The sequence below is a fragment of the Phaethon lepturus genome, unplaced genomic scaffold (assembly GCF_000687285.1).
Source record: "Phaethon lepturus isolate BGI_N335 unplaced genomic scaffold, ASM68728v1 scaffold40389, whole genome shotgun sequence".
Lineage (NCBI taxonomy): Eukaryota > Metazoa > Chordata > Aves > Phaethontiformes > Phaethontidae > Phaethon > Phaethon lepturus.
Genome location: NW_010564831.1, coordinates 1 through 15595, shown reverse-complemented (window position 1 = coordinate 15595; position 15595 = coordinate 1). Strand labels below are relative to the sequence as shown.

Sequence of the window (15595 nt, the reverse complement as noted above, 5' to 3'; positions counted from 1 at the left end):
AGGGAGGGGGGAAGAAAAAACCAAAATCATTTGTAACATTAGTGAGACAAATACAAGGCAATTCCCTCCAGCCCCAAGTCCTTAACGACACTGCTGTGTGAGAGAGATGGTGGTACGCAGGCTGACTGATGCACGTTAGTCTCTTCTGCATACGTTAGGGTGGAACAAGGAGTCCAGCCACAGCAAGTCTAAGGCCATCAGTTTCAGAAGAAAACAGTTCAATGAACAAAACCCTAAAACACTGAAGGCCTGCTCCCTTGAAGGAAGCTGGGTGGCTTCCACGAGCTGCATGTATCTCGACCCTTTAGAAATAAGTCACGCATCTGACCTCCGCATTCAAACTCGAGTATCGAGACACAGTTCAGACGTACCTGAAAAATCTTTTCTGTTGCCTGCTTAGTACAAACGTGACCAGGAGACCGAGCTGGGGCAGAAGCAAGCATTCCTTCAGGTCGTAATAAGACCATTTCACCAAACTTGTAGCAATGCTGAGTTACAAGCACGAGCACTCTCACCACCGTGGAGGCCCCCTCCTGGTTATAAGCACCAGGCTTTGCAGCACAGACAATTATTTAGTGTATATTTCAGAGAGAGCATATAAGGAATATAAGAGAGAAGAATACATTGCTGTAACACCTCCTTGAACTGGTCACCAGATGAATTTGAACTGGGGTACTTATAGCAGTCAACGCAGCTGTAGCTTGGGTCCCAGTAAGCACAGTGTCAAAAGTGTTCCCAAGTATGCTGAGGAAATAAATGCATCCCAGAAAACAATTTGGATCTCTGTACGTGTATCTGGCCAGAATCCTCCAGCACAGACTGGGGTTACTGAAAGGAATACCAGTAACATGCCAGCTAACCAGACTAGGCACCCAGCTATGGGTACGTCAGCGCTCAGGAGGGATCCTAAACATCTTGGAAAAAAACACAGGAAGTGTTCTTGCTATTTGCCAGCTTTTTAGCACAGGAGAAGGAAGCCTCGCTCAGTGAGGGCTGCCAAACCCCCCAAGTTAGCACCTGTCAACAAAACACAAGACTGCAACTCAGTCCCCCAGTTGCCTGCATCTGTGTCATGATCACAGCATCCTGAAGAAAAACACACAATTGAAATGGATGCTTTTGTGTCCTTGTTTAGAAGTGAGAAACTCTTCTGGTTGCAGAGTCCATGCAGTATAGACCAAGTGTTCAGGAAAATAACAGCAAGTCATAACTATTTTTCAGGGGATTTCTCCAAGAAAAGTCCTTTCCCCATATTTAAACCCCTGCTAACTTTAAATTTCTGATCTTCAGCTAACAGGCTTTGGGATTTTTTTTAATGTGCGTTATTTTTTGTTTGCTTAGGTTTTTTGTGTTTTGTTTTAAAAATAACTTCAAAAAGACGCAGCAGAACCACCCATTTTCTCGATACCTCTCTTTGGAAAACAACAAACTTTCATGTATGCTCCTGGATGCAGCGATGTGTTGCTATTAAAGCATCAGTTCAGCTAATCAGCAAAGGTGCAACACAACCGAAGCCAAGAGACTGTGCTGAGGAACTTTAGATAACTATAACAGAAAAGCTGCTGCTAAGTTCAACCTGTAAATTAGCCTGCTTTGAGGAAGGGGCTGCTTTTTATCGCTACCTGCTTTGTTGAATGGGACTCATTCAAGAAGAAACTGGGATCTGCAGGAAGGAAAAACATTTCAGGGAGGTCAGGGCAGAGCAGCAATTGCTCAAATGCCCTCCCATTCCCTGAGCTTCTGGGAACAAGAAGTTGTGCAAGGTGTTTGCTGAAGTAGTTTTCACTACACTCAGGAAACGGAAACCTTTACAAGGTGTATCTTATAGCTCCCGCAATATGGCCAAATAAGAAATAGCAAAAGAAGAAAACAGTGTTACCAGAACATGGACTGATGCCAGTAGGGCTTCGCTGCTCCTGTCATGTTTTCTCCAGCTAGTCTTCCACTCACAACTGCGTGATCATGGTGCTCCACACGTCGCCTACCTAGTTTGATATCATAGAAGCAGGCAGCATCCCCTGCCTTACAAAAGAATCATTCAGTGAGGACTGAACATTGACATTGAAAGCTTAAATTAATGCACAAACAAAAAAGGCATTGGGAAAACAAAGTGGAATCGAGTTTTTCTGAGAAATCCCAAACACCACCACCATCTTATCCCACTCCCCAGTCTACGCAAGTTACAATTTCTCAGTATGTTTCACTGATCTTCAGAAAAATAAGACAGCGTCAGATATGTTTTTCCAGAGGAATCAGTCTTGACCCCCACCAAAGGGACTTTACACAACAGAGTAATCCTTGCTATCTTTAAGCTACCCCAACTCCTTTTACGCAGTATGAATATTCACAAACTCGCAGACTCCTTACCACAGCAACAAAGCATGCTGTGGTGCATGAAGAGCCTCCATGGCTGCTGGAAGGATCTGCACTGCAACTGGTCTCATTACTTGCTATTTTTTGCCAATATATATTCACTTAGTTGAGGTATACCAGCTGCCCTAACTCTGTGTATTCTGATTGCATCAGGATAACCAGCAGACAGAAATCTCCTCTGCACATACTCACCACCCAGATATTGGAGCGTGCCTGCAGCTCTGCATTCACCCTGAACCCTCCAAAGTCAGAGTCCACCTCCAGCCCAGCTGACTTTGCTAATTCCACATTAGGTTCCAGCCCTACTGCAGCCACAATGTGATCTGTCTCCACCTGTTTGGGAATTCAGAATTATTATCTTAATTTTCTCAATGTCCTTTCAAACTTCACCCTCTCCTCTCTTTTAAATTTACCTTTCGGCCATCTTTCAGTTTAATCATCAGCCGATTGCCACAGAGAGAGACGGACTTTACCACAGCGTTAGGCATGACGTTAACACCCTCTGGAAAAAAAGACAGGAAACATAACTACTTGCTCAGGGGTAGACAGATTTCAGCTGAAGCAGGCACCTTTGGTGCAAACAGATGCAGGCAGAGCAGGAGCCAGGTCAGAAACCAAGAGAGAGACAACCTTATCTTTGCTGCATGTAGATGTTTTGACTGAAGCATGAGGAGAAAGAAACCCACCTAAAAAGTTTGAATGAGCTACTTAAATGACAATCAAAAGTACATTTCTCATATGATGGCACGGTCATATCCAAAAGAACTCCCCAAGACAGTTTTCCATCACTAAGGACATTCAATTACCTATTGCTCCATCACAGCCAGACCCAGAGGTAGAAGAAGAAAGTAACTCAGGCCTGTGGGTTATCAGGCTCTGCAATCTCTAGCCTCAACTATATCCCTCCTCCCTCTATCCTCACTCCACTTACCAATGCACAGGAATATGTTCTGCACTTAATACAGCAAATGGAAAAAAGGTTCTCTGATCTTACTGACTTTGTCAGCTAAACACGACAGCAGCTGACCTTAGAAAGGTGTGTGCATAAGGCATGGGGCCTCATAACCCTTCTCTCAAAGCAACTCCAGGATGACTGCATTAGGCTGTAAGAAGTAAAATTATTCAAGGCTAGAGCCACTCAGAAGAGGAGAACAGGCAGTTATCATAAGACAACTTTGGTTCCAGATTCCAGAGGCCGTTAAAGTAACTCACAAGTATGATGGTAGGAATTACTCTGTGCAGGAACAGCCACAGCGAAGATCTGGCATGAGGACACACATATGCTTGGCTTTCCCAGAGGAACTGCTAAGAAGCCAGAGATTCATGGCAGCTCTGTGCTACTCAAGATGCCTGAACCACAACTTGTTCTGTTTTGCACCTGGGCCACCTTGCAAGGGACCCAGTCTTCCTGAGGCTCCACTGACAAAACAAGCAGACAGCTGGCTTTCACAAGAAAGAGCTACACAACAGCCACTGGCCTAAACACCACAGCTCTGCCACTTGCAGAGGAGGAGCACTGAAGTGCAGATTCACCTCTTCTGACTCTCTCTGTGGTCCAGTTGCTCAGATATTCAGGCAAGACTTTGCCCATATTGCCATTCTCTGGAAACAGCTGAATCACCTCCAGGCCTCTGGTTCGTGCTGAAAGGAAAGCAAAGAGGAGGCTTCTTACAACCCGTGGATAAAGAGCAGCAGCACAGACTTCAGGACACAGGCATATGCTTTACTCAACACAGGATCTTGACAGAAGTTTCCAAAACTGGGAGTTCTGGCTCCCAGATTTTCCACAGGAGCCACAAAGTGACTGACCACTGTTACACATACAACTGCAAACTCTAGGATAACAGTCAGCTGACTTCTAAGGAAAATGCTTAGTATTTTGGAGAAAACTTCCCTTATTAGAAAAATTACCATAAAGACACTACTCAAAAAGCTGCATGAACTTGTCAATAAGAATCCGGTTGTTCAGAGCCTCTTTGAAATAATAGTTTTAGGGTGGCTTTTAGCATTGAGAGAGCAAATATAACTTTTTACAGGGTGGAATAACTTTGCAACATGCACTGGCCTGCACAGCTTCCAGAGAGCCCAACTTAAAAAATCTTTTTGGTCAGGGGCTGCTTGACAGCTAATGAGAGATAAAATGGAAAACCAGGTCAGGCCACACAGCCAACAAAACACACGTGCACTAAGGTTATTTCAGGCAAACCACAAGTATGTGCAAAAACTCAGCAGTCAAGGAATGAAAGAGAAGTTTATAATGTCGGGCTGCTTACATGCAATGTTTATCACTTCTGTCAAGGTGCCAGCTGAAGACAAGCTGCCTGCAGAAGCACCCTTACCTCTTCTTCCCAGAGCACAAGCCAGCTCACTGCCAAGAAAACCACCACCAATAATTGTGACAGACTTGACTTCTCTTGAAATCTTTTCCAGACTTTTGAAGTCCTCAATCTGAAAGAAGATTTATTCGCATTTCAAATATCCTCAAACAGGAATGGCTGCAGAAGATATTTTTCTCAAATTTCTCCTGTTGAAATAAGAGCAACTCTCTCCCCAACTTTGAAAGGGAAACATGTTTCTCTTTCCTCCTGTCTATTATACAGAAAAAAGTCTCTGACTTCCTAATGTTTGTGCAAGCTTTTCCCTGTCCAGGCCATCTCAGATTCCTGCATTTTCCCCTCACTTTCAAGAGCAATTACAATGAAATTTCTAGACATTAATGTACTACAACACATACGGTACTACAAGGATACCACAGCTCACGTCCTCCATCTTTCCCTTCCCACAGTTGAGCAGACCAGACCTTAGGGGAAGTCCAGCACAGAGCAGAAAGTTCCTGTATGGCTTCTTATTCCCGATTCATTCCCTGAACTAGACTAAGGAGAAGGCTGCATGCCTGGTCTAAATCCCATGTTTTCAAGAAAAGTGTAGTTTGTCAACAAAAAGCAACTCTACAGTGAAAACCAGAAGACCATTTATTGACCAACTGCCATGTCTTTTGTTCCCTTTGTCCCAAGACACAGGATGAAGGTGAAGAAATGCCATGAAGAAGGCATGGATATCACTTTATTAGTTCATCAGAAAACGATGTAAGCCAATCCAAGAGCTAACATGAACACTCAACTTCACACTCAGTGAAAATTTCAGAGCATGAGAGCAGTCTCTGTCCAGTCTCAGGCCAAAGGCCAACCTCTTGCCCATGTGCTGCAGGACTGTGGTATACGCTTATTCAAGAGGGGTGTCAGGCTGGAGTACTAAGCTAGTACAGTCCCAAACTGACTTGCAGAGCTTACGCTGCTTGTGTTTTTAAAAGGCCTGGAAGGTGCAGCAAAGTCATACAGGAGGGAAACTACAAAAAGAAAAAAAATTATTACACACTATTACACCTCTCAGGCCTAAGGCAAGCAGGTGAGTGGTCTAGTAGACTCTACCCTGTTTACCTGCCTGGGGAAAAGGAATAAATAGCAAATGGACTCCTGGTTACAAGCTGAGGGAAGCAGTAGCCAAGGCAAGGCTGTCCTGGACCCAAAGCAGAAGAATTAAAAAGCTGAAAATAGTGGTAGTAGGTCTGATTTTTTCAACCTCACCCCAGGACTATCAGCACCTGGAGATTACCTTTCGGAACAGTGTCAGCCTTTGTTGTACCTCTTTTCCTGCTCTTTCAATGGCGGGTAGGTTCCTTGGGGAACCACCTGAGGACAAGGGGAGAGAAAAGGAGAGAGAGAGAGGGGGAGGGAGAGAGAAAGAGAGACTAATGATATCATGGCCATGTCGCTGGCTATCCAGACAATGCAAAGCTATCTTCAATCTGGACTGTGCTTTCCAAACTGTTACAACATGCTCTATTGTCTGTTGCTGCCTGGGTTTTTAACATGAAAGACCTTCTGTGTGAGCAGTAGGTGACCCAACAGTCACCCAGGGGATAAGGTCTAATGCTATACACCTTGCTTTACTGACTGGAGGCAGCCAGTTCCACTTTAACCAGAGGGCTGTAGAACTGCTAGGGTTAGATGCTGGAGCAGTGCTCCGCCCAAGCAAGAGCTGGTTGTTCTGCTTGCTACTGCTACAGGAAGGATTTGAAGGGGCTGGTCTGTTCAGGAGTTTCTTTACTGAGCTGCTAGGGAAGTCACCTTTTCCTCCTTCCGTGCTGATTTTCACTGGGCAAAACTTTGAATGTTCCAGAGAAGCTGCCTGATGCAAGGCAGGTGAAACACCCAATGGCATGGTTGCCTGTATGGCTGTCCTTCATGTTACTGTTTTACCAAGTGTTTGACACATACTGCAGAAACTTCCTTGTCAGATAAATGCCACTGAAATAAAAAGTCTGGCACAAGACAAAGAACAAAGAGAAAAAAACCATCGACTTACCGGTGGCAATTAGGCATTTGTCATAGGATATCTGGGTACCATCACTGAGTTTCACTATGTTGCCTCTAACATCCATATGCACAACCTGCAAATTAAACAAGCAGGAGGGCTCAAGCTTCCACGCACTGCAGGCCATTCAAGTTAAACTGCATAGATTATTGATTAGAGAAGCAAACTTGGAAATAACATTCTCCCACCTTTAAGTTTAGGGGAGGGGTAGGAGGGGGAAGGGAGAAGACTGGAAGTAGGAATTGAGACAGCCATCATAGATCAGGCTGATCTTCCCAGATCTGAGTCTAAGAAATGGACTCAGACACCTAGTGTAGTTCAGCAGTAAGAGGAGTCACTGAAATCTTATTTTAGCAACATATAAAAAACTGAGGAAGCAAATCTATTAGAAGACTCACCATAAACTTTTCTGCCTTCCTGCTGCTTCTGCACAATGCTCTTGCTCACATTATAACCCACTAGTCCAATCATTCTACTCTCCTTATCTCACCCTCTGATATATAGTCTAGTTCCCATTTTTTCACACCCTGTTTCTAAGCTCTACATAGTCTTGTCCCATGCCCAAACTCAACACTTACCCTTCCCTCTTCCTCATCTTCCCTCAGCTCACTACTATTCCTTATAGCTCCTCCCATTTTCAAACTCCACTCATGCTGTTGTTAAGATTAACACAGTCCCTGCTTCATCATATACACTTTTCCCAAACTTGTATACATTCTCCTCCTCAACCAACCCTCCACACCACCATTTATGGTTGTTTAGTTTCAGCTTAGAGCACAGGCTCTCCTGTATGATGCTAGAACAACAGCTAGTGCTGTACCCACCTTCTTGCCACAGAGAACTGCTACTCCACCATTTTCTACAAAAGGCAGATCACGAACAGGCACATAGAATGACGGCGGCTGGAAATATATACTGAAAAAAACTCCATTATCAAATGTGTTCCACTTTCTTTGTGATACCAGCTATTCAGCAATTACCATTTGTATAAAGGCAACTCTAGGCATCCATAACAAGCTCCAGAATTCTTATTTATCTATTTTTAAGAATTAAGAATCTTCACACTGTTGAAACTCAAGGGTTTATACCAGTAAGGCTTTATCACAAAAGTCACAAGAATCAAATGTGATCCAGATCCCTGGAGCTCTGCTCTAAACTGTGAAGCTATACACTCACCTTTACTATCACTTTATTTCACAGGATTTCTGCCAGTGGTGGTGTATATCTAAGGGCATCACAGCAAGATTCAAGAGGTATTAGGTGCTGAGTGAACTCTCATATGTGAAGCAGCACTCCTCTTGACAGCTGCCAGCACAGCCACACCTTTCAGTCTGCTCCTTAGTGCTCGACTGATTTGTTTGTAACATCTCGGCACCTCTGGGAAGCCACACTCCATAAGTCCACACAGCCTACGTTGTGGGGTCTCGTGGACTCCATAAGGTAGTCAGTCAGCTGCTCCAGTGCAAAACAACACACAGGCCCTGCGCACAGCATGCAATGCTCCATCCCTTCTTCTATCAGCCTAGCGACAACACACACAGACATCCTCCCCACCAGGGCTCTCTTCATAGCAAACACAGAAATCTACCCAGTGATTTGTCTGCACTGCTCCCTGGGGTCCTTCAGAGCTCTGCAGCAGCTCTCTCCCAAGAACAGTTTGAACATTGTCAACTTTTCATTATTAAACACTCTTCTCCATCCTTGCTACCCGTAAGTGACACATACCTCCTCTCCTTGCCATTCCACTGTTTGAATCGCAGAGTCTCTGTCACATTTGGATCATCTGAAAACCATAGCTCTTTGGAAAGAGGTGGACGCATATAGGGCAGGGCAGGATCTTCAGACACAATCAGCACCTTTAATTGGTCATTAAACACATCAGCTGCCAGGCCAGACAAATGGCAAAACTACGACAGAGGCTCTGAAGCAAGCGCAGTATTCAGTCATGCGCACAAGTCCGCTCTAGAGCAGGGCATCTCTTACCCGGGCACCAGGGTCACGAGCCCGAATGGACCTGGCAGCAGCAAAAGCAGCAGTTCCTCCACCGATCAGCAGGAAAGGAACATGAGATGGGACCTCAGGGCGAGCTCCCGGAGCTGCAGGTGAGATCGAAGAGCTTACTGCAAATACAGCAGGGAAACGGCCCAGCCCCAAAGGACAGAGTATGTCACCAGATGCCTTTCACATACAGACCTCCTTTGGCAAACTGCCCTTCAAATACCTTTTCCTCCCCTTCCCTTCTATCCCAATATACTACCGAAGAATCATGCTGCTGCTTCACTCAAAGCTGGCTCCCTGCACAAATTGAACTGTCAGATTTCAGCAAATTATTTTTTCTAAGCTAGATCTGCACAGCTGAGCTCAACGGCAATCGCAGAGTTTTGGAATAGGCCAGTAGCACAGCTTTTATCACATGGCTTTAGCTGCTCTATTACATATCTACTTTTCTCTGATTTAACATGTTAAGAGTAAGAATGATCTACATAACAAGCTTGAAATACCACTGTTTGGACAGCCTGTTAACAGGTTTCAAGCCTTGCTCTGAAAAGGTGCTACTTGTCCAGCAGACTCTCAAAGAGCTTCATTTTATAAATTGATCTATTTAAGAATGCTGCTTATGTTTGCACAGCTGGCTGAAGTGGTTGCAAAGTCAAAGACCCACAGAGTTCATTTCCAGCATTCAATACACAATTTCAGAAGCTTCATATAAGATCAGGACATTCTCTGTTCCGTAGATTCAGGACAGAAAAACATGCTTGGCCTCTACTCTGGCCAAACAATGCACTAGAGATCCAACATTCAGGTTTTAAAGTAAATGACAGTTTGCTGAGCTAGCAGGAGGGACATAGCCGAAAGATTATTCAAAACACCAGGAGAAGAGATATGGTCTGGGTGTCATTCAGATCAGAAAACAATTTTCAAAATAAATTGGAAAATAAAAACTGCAAAGTGTTTGATCTAGCCGCACATCTTCTTTAAGAACACAAATCAATTTGTGAGCAAGACCAAAACTCTGCACTGGCCGTTCAGTGAACAGTTTATAAGAAATTGAAGTTTCCTAAAATGCCAGGGCGTATTCTTCTGTAATTGTATTCTGAAAGGAGACCAACTTTTGAGTTCCTACCAGAACGCATTTCCTCCCACAATGCAGGTCCTGTTTCTAAGCAACATGCAATTAAACCGTATGTAGGAATAAAACAGTCAGTTAAATATTACCATCAAGACTCACCTGCTGTGACCCAAGAAGCAGCATCTGTATCTGAAAGGAGAAGACACTGACTTAATTCAGTGAAGCACAGGCTATCAAGGATACTGCACAGGGGCTGACTCAGTGAGACTACAGGACTAACAGGATCTCCACTATTAAGGGACAGTCTCCAGAAATGCAGACTTACCAAGACCTCTGCTCCAGCATTTAGGCTCTCTCTCTCTGTCCTCCAGCCTCAACCCTGATAAACATGTTTTATCCTCTCCCTCAAATCAAAGCAATCAGTTTTCTCTCCTGTCTGCAGGATGTTCTTTCTGTTGATTTCCTAGTGAAGTGACATAACACACCCTATCTTCTATGACCTAAAGCCACTGTTATTACGAAACACGTCATCTTTTGGCTCAATAGTTCAGACACTGCAGTTTGAGATTTCATAAATTAAGAGACCTTCAAGGAGCAACCTGCACATACAGCCTGCAAAGCATCATCAAGAGCCTCACTAATTGTCCAGATTTCTCCTTCTACATGTGGCGCAAGCACAGTACTTCTCGCATGCCCAGGCTGCTACGCATGGGACAGGGAAGTGGCTCAGCACAGAGAATTTTGTGCTGGCCGACCATAATATCCCTTGGAATCACAGTGTCTTTGCCAGACTGCGTAAGGGTAAAAGCCAAAAGCAGGGCTAGCTCTTTTCTCCTTTTATGACAGAAGGCATAAACAGCAGAAAGGAGCCCTGAGAGATAACCTACTTTATCCTCACGATTACCTGCAAAACAGAGCCTTGCCCTGGGTCATGGAAAGCTAGCACCACCTTCCGCGCTGGGAAGACATGGGAATTCACAAACAACAGAATGCACCGAGAAGTGACAGTGCTGTGAAGGCACTACTTATGCTAATCTATGTTTTCAGAAGGGCACTGTTCCATTTGTTTTAGAGGTCTCAAGTCAGCAGCTTATGAAAAACAGACCCAAACCTAAGAACTAGCAAGCTAGTACCCACCAGAAGGAGATGATTCCTTTTCTTGAGATCGCGTAGTTATTGTTGTGACACGGCTGGTGAATCGCTCTTTGTTTTCCCTCAACGTTCTGTATACCTGGAGACAGACAAGGAGATATTTACCTTGTATATGTTACAGCATCAAGGCACCATTCTGCTTCTACCCCCTCGACAGGCTTTTGTCTATCCTGCTTGCTCAGAAAAGCCACCTGCTTTCAATTAAAGCAAACGGGCCAAAATATACCTCACTGAAAAAAGTGCCCATAAAGGTATGTATATGTAGCTACAAGAGGAATGCCCTCAGAAAACGATCTGCTCTACGTATCATGTGATGAATCTCAGTTGTCTGGTTGCTTTCCACAAGCAAACAATCAACCTTTCTGCAGATGTTTGGCCTTTGGGCTGCAGACTTGCTTCAAGAGGAACCAGATACAACAAAGCAAACCCAGTCAAACGAGCCCCAGGGCTATTTGCAAGCTAGGCCATGGCACCCAGCACAACACAAGGCTGCAGAAAAGGAAGACAAATTCAAGGCAAAAAGCAACTCCCAGCTTCAAAAGCCTAGAGCAGCTGGACTGAAGAAGCAAACCACCTTACTGGCTTGCTTTATGCCAGATGTTACAGGCATGATGTTAGCGGTGGTAACATTGCTGACATTAGCAGTGCTCTTCAGACACGGGAGCGTGGCTGGTCTAGGTAACAGCCTTCAGCTGGAAGAGATTCTGTCTGAATGCTGACCTGTTTATTTGTCTGGTAAACTCAGGATACAGAATAAGCACAGCTGGCATGTTCTGGGGATACAATTTAGTGGTACAGACAAGGAAGAAACATCTTTTAAAACATCATGTTAACTTCCAAGAAAAATTGGTAATGTAGAGAAGCAAAAGACAATGAGACTGCTGGAAGCAGGTCACAGCATGATATTTGCCCCACCCAGTTAACAAATTAGAGGGAAGCAAACAATTTTTAAGGCAAAATCCTAGCCTTGCTAGTAATCCATATCACATGTGCACTTTTATTTTGCATTTTTTATAGAAGAGAAAAAACCTATCAAGACAGTCTGAAACACAACCCTCTATCCAATTACTGCATTTTGAATTCTGAAAGAATATTAAAACTGGAACGTTTCCAGCAAGAAATAAAAGCCTCCTAAATGTAAAGGCACAACAGGTAATGTTGCAGCTGATGCAAAACCACTTACTGTTAGCTAACCGAGTGTTATGACATCCAAACTATGTTTGAACAAAAGTTAATTCCTTTGGGGAATTGAAATCTCTTTTACTCCCTAGACATTTTGCATTTTACCAATCACTACAATTAGGTGTTTTATAATATAGCATATAGTCTCAAACAAGAACCGAGGAATTCAATGCCAGGCATGAAAAAGAGCACAGGCAGACAAAAGCATATCCAGGGAACGGAAACAAAGTCAAAAAATATCAGAAAACAAGAACTCATCAGTGTTGAAATGAATTAAAATAAAGATTTTTTTAAAGCCTTTTGCTTAAACATATAAAAGTCAAGATTAAGAAAACTTCTTCTGCTTTTGCAAGCAGAACCATGAAGTTTTTTAAGTGAGTCCAAAGGGCAGCATAAAGCAAATTAAATCTGATCCCTTAGAAAAAAATACTACTATATACATGCAAAATACCAAATCAGGTCTTCAGGATAAATTTTTCTAAAGGGACAATGCCAAGTTTTTTCTAGTCAGAAACATAGCTGTGTACTTTGCCAGAAAATGGAGTGATATTCCAGTGCTCTTCTCAGAAGAAATCACAAAGTTAGACAAGTTTCCTTTTCTTTCCTCTAGCCTATTTATATTTAGCTGATTATTTCCTTTTTTTTTTGTATGCCAACAGTATTGGTATCAGAATAGATACATCAGTTAACTTGTGCCTTTCTGACGGTTACAAATCGAAGATTGCCAGTTTTGGTTTTAGATTTAGTTAATGTGGAAAAGCTAATTCTAAGGCAATTTTCCCACTAAGAACAGCACTGTTTGAAAATACCAAATTTGTAAACTTAAATTATTTGACAATGTCCCTTGAAATTAAATATCTGAGGCCAGTGAGCACAAGGAAGGTTTAGTTTTAACTAAATGGCTAACTTGGTATGACATACAGAAAGGTACCCTCCCTTCACCCTCTCACCCAATTAAAGCACATTTATTTAGGCATCTTACATAAGCTCCTGTCCCAGTGACTGTTCCTCCTACAATTAAGTATAACAATAGGTTGCTGCCAGCTTTGCCAGGAACACCTGAAGACGTCAGTGATCTAGAAGGGCATCTTAGATGATGACATTGCAAAACTGCAGGTGAAGAGAGGCAATGAAAGAGAAGAGAGGGAAAGAGCTGAATATTAAGAAGGACTCTTGATTAAACAGATCTTGGGAAAGACAGAATGTGCTTTGTAATTTCAGTTACCTTGTTAGTCAAAAAAAGTACAGCAGTACACAGTAAAGAATATTTAGAGGGACTAGAAAAAGACCTTTCCTCTAAGCACTGTTTTGCATTTTTTTTACTTCCTAGGAGCCTTCTGCATGTGAAGAGCTTCAACAGGAGAAAATCAGGACTCAGAACTTTTAATGAATATGATCCTCTAGGAGAAAGAATTCTGAAACAAAGATTTGTATAATGCAAACTTCAAACCCATCCTCTCCTAGGCAATGCTGCTACTCTTCAGCTGTCTGTGAATGTGATTTACTCTCTAAGTCAGGCTAAAAAGCTTTATTCTTCTGAATCTTTTGAGTAGAACAAATGTATGCTCAACAATTTTTGGTTGATTTGCTGTACTTACACAAGCTAAACACTGATGTTCTGAATTGAGATTTGGCACAGAATGGTTTACTGTGGCATTAAAAGTATATGCCATCCAGCTCTCCCTGAACTACATGTTACTATCACACACAAGACAACAGACAGAGCTGTGGTTGGTCATAGTATGTAAAAAAAAGAGTGCCTTTACTATAAAGAAACCTAAAAGGTAACTGAAATTACAGGTTTTTAAAAAAATTGTCATAAGAAGTTAATTTCCAGCCAGCTCAGCTCCCCTTGAAGTTTTCTGAAAGAAGAAATAGCTATAGAGGTAAAAAGCTAAGTAAAGTTAGCTGAAATACAGCAAATGCTTGACAGGAGAGATGTATTGCAGCTTCTTTCCATGAACTACCTTTCTACTTACATAGGCACCCGCTCCTAATGTTGATAAGCCCACAATAAGGACAAAAACAGAACTATCGCCTTTGCCCCGGGGCACACCAGAGCTAGCCACTTGTCTGCTCATCTGCAGTTTTATGGGAACATTCCAGCGCTGCAACAAGTTGCCTAAGGAATACAATTTATTAGAGAAAGATACAAAAAGACTGTCAGTACAAAGTTACATTTTGAAATTTAGAGACTGAGTAATTTCTGAAACAAAGTAAACAAGCTACTTCTTTGAAAAGCCCAGTACCACATCTGAGGGACTGGAGTGAATTATTCTCTGCCACAACAAATGGCCCCAGGCAGTTGTGGATACCAGAAGCATCTGTAAGATTAAAGAGTAACTGAACAAATTAATAGCAGGAACGTTTACTAGGAAGCTAGAAAGACTATCTCCAGCTGAAGGAGCCTTCAAGCCATATATCGCTAGGAGAGTACATCAGAGATGCACACGTACTGCATGCTTGCTGTTCTTACACCCTTCTCCAGGCCTCTTCTGTCGGAGGCAGGCACCGGTCTAAAGATGCACTTTGCTCCACCAAGTGTGAGCAGAGGCAAACATAACCTCGTTAGGACAAGCAGTAGGTACAGTTATACCAGAAAAAAATCCCTTTGCCAACACAGCTTCTTCCACTAAGGTGAATTACCAGCAGAAAGAGGCTTCTGCTGACAAAAAGGGTGTCCCAAACGAAAAGGAGTAGCAAGGCTTGCCAGTCCAGATGAAGGCATCTACCAGCATGCAAGCAAGACAACGAGCGCATCTAGCTGAACAGCTATATAACATTTTATTTTACTATAGTTTAATCACAGACTCCCACCTGTCCCAATTAGATCTCTAAATAGAGCAATCACAGTGACTGCTCTGAGCACCATGTTTATGACACGGCCGGCCAGCTGGAGCTTGCCGAAGTCGTCAGGGTTTTCTGCAGATCGTACTCCCACCCGATGCAGGAAACACCTTCTGCCTCCTCTGACACCCAGACTACACACAGACTGCTACACCTATTTGATCTCTTCGTCTCAACGCACATATTTGTGATAGAAACCCGCAACAAAATTACAAGCATCCAAACGGATACAAATATGCTAAAATAGCTCCATCGAACTTACGGTTTCCCAAAATATAGAGGGTTTCCCCTCCCGTTCCCGGGAGCTGAGCATCTGCACCTCCACCACCCCCTCAGCAGCCTGGGACCGTTCCCTCACTACACCATTTTCCTCCCACAAGCCTTCTCTGAAGTGGCTGGCCGTGGGGCTGGGCAGCCCGTCCCGCCGGTGCGCCAAGGGCAGGGCGATGCCCCGCGCCCATCCGGCCGCCAGAAGCGTTTCTGTGAAATTACCTCCTAATTCGGCAGCACCCAGCGCCGCTGGAACCGCGCTCCGGGGGCCTTCTCCCTGGCTAACGGGAGCCGGGAGCCCCCGGGCAAGCTGCAGCCTTGGAAAAC

General features: G+C 43.6%; 1 protein-coding gene across 1 annotated transcript; it reads right to left on the bottom strand.

Annotated features, from left to right (window-relative positions):
* Positions 1–1875: 1875 nt before the first annotated feature.
* Positions 1876–13261, bottom strand: AIFM1 (apoptosis-inducing factor, mitochondrion-associated, 1; the record flags this gene model as incomplete). The annotated part of the gene is made up of 12 exons (XM_010294994.1): positions 1876–2022; positions 2566–2706; positions 2787–2875; positions 3907–4014; positions 4713–4821; positions 5986–6062; positions 6739–6823; positions 7572–7662; positions 8473–8603; positions 8731–8843; positions 10955–11048; positions 13134–13261. Coding segments are annotated over 12 exons (1313 nt in total), but the record flags the coding sequence as incomplete, so codon positions are not given.
* Positions 13262–15595: the final 2334 nt, after the last annotated feature.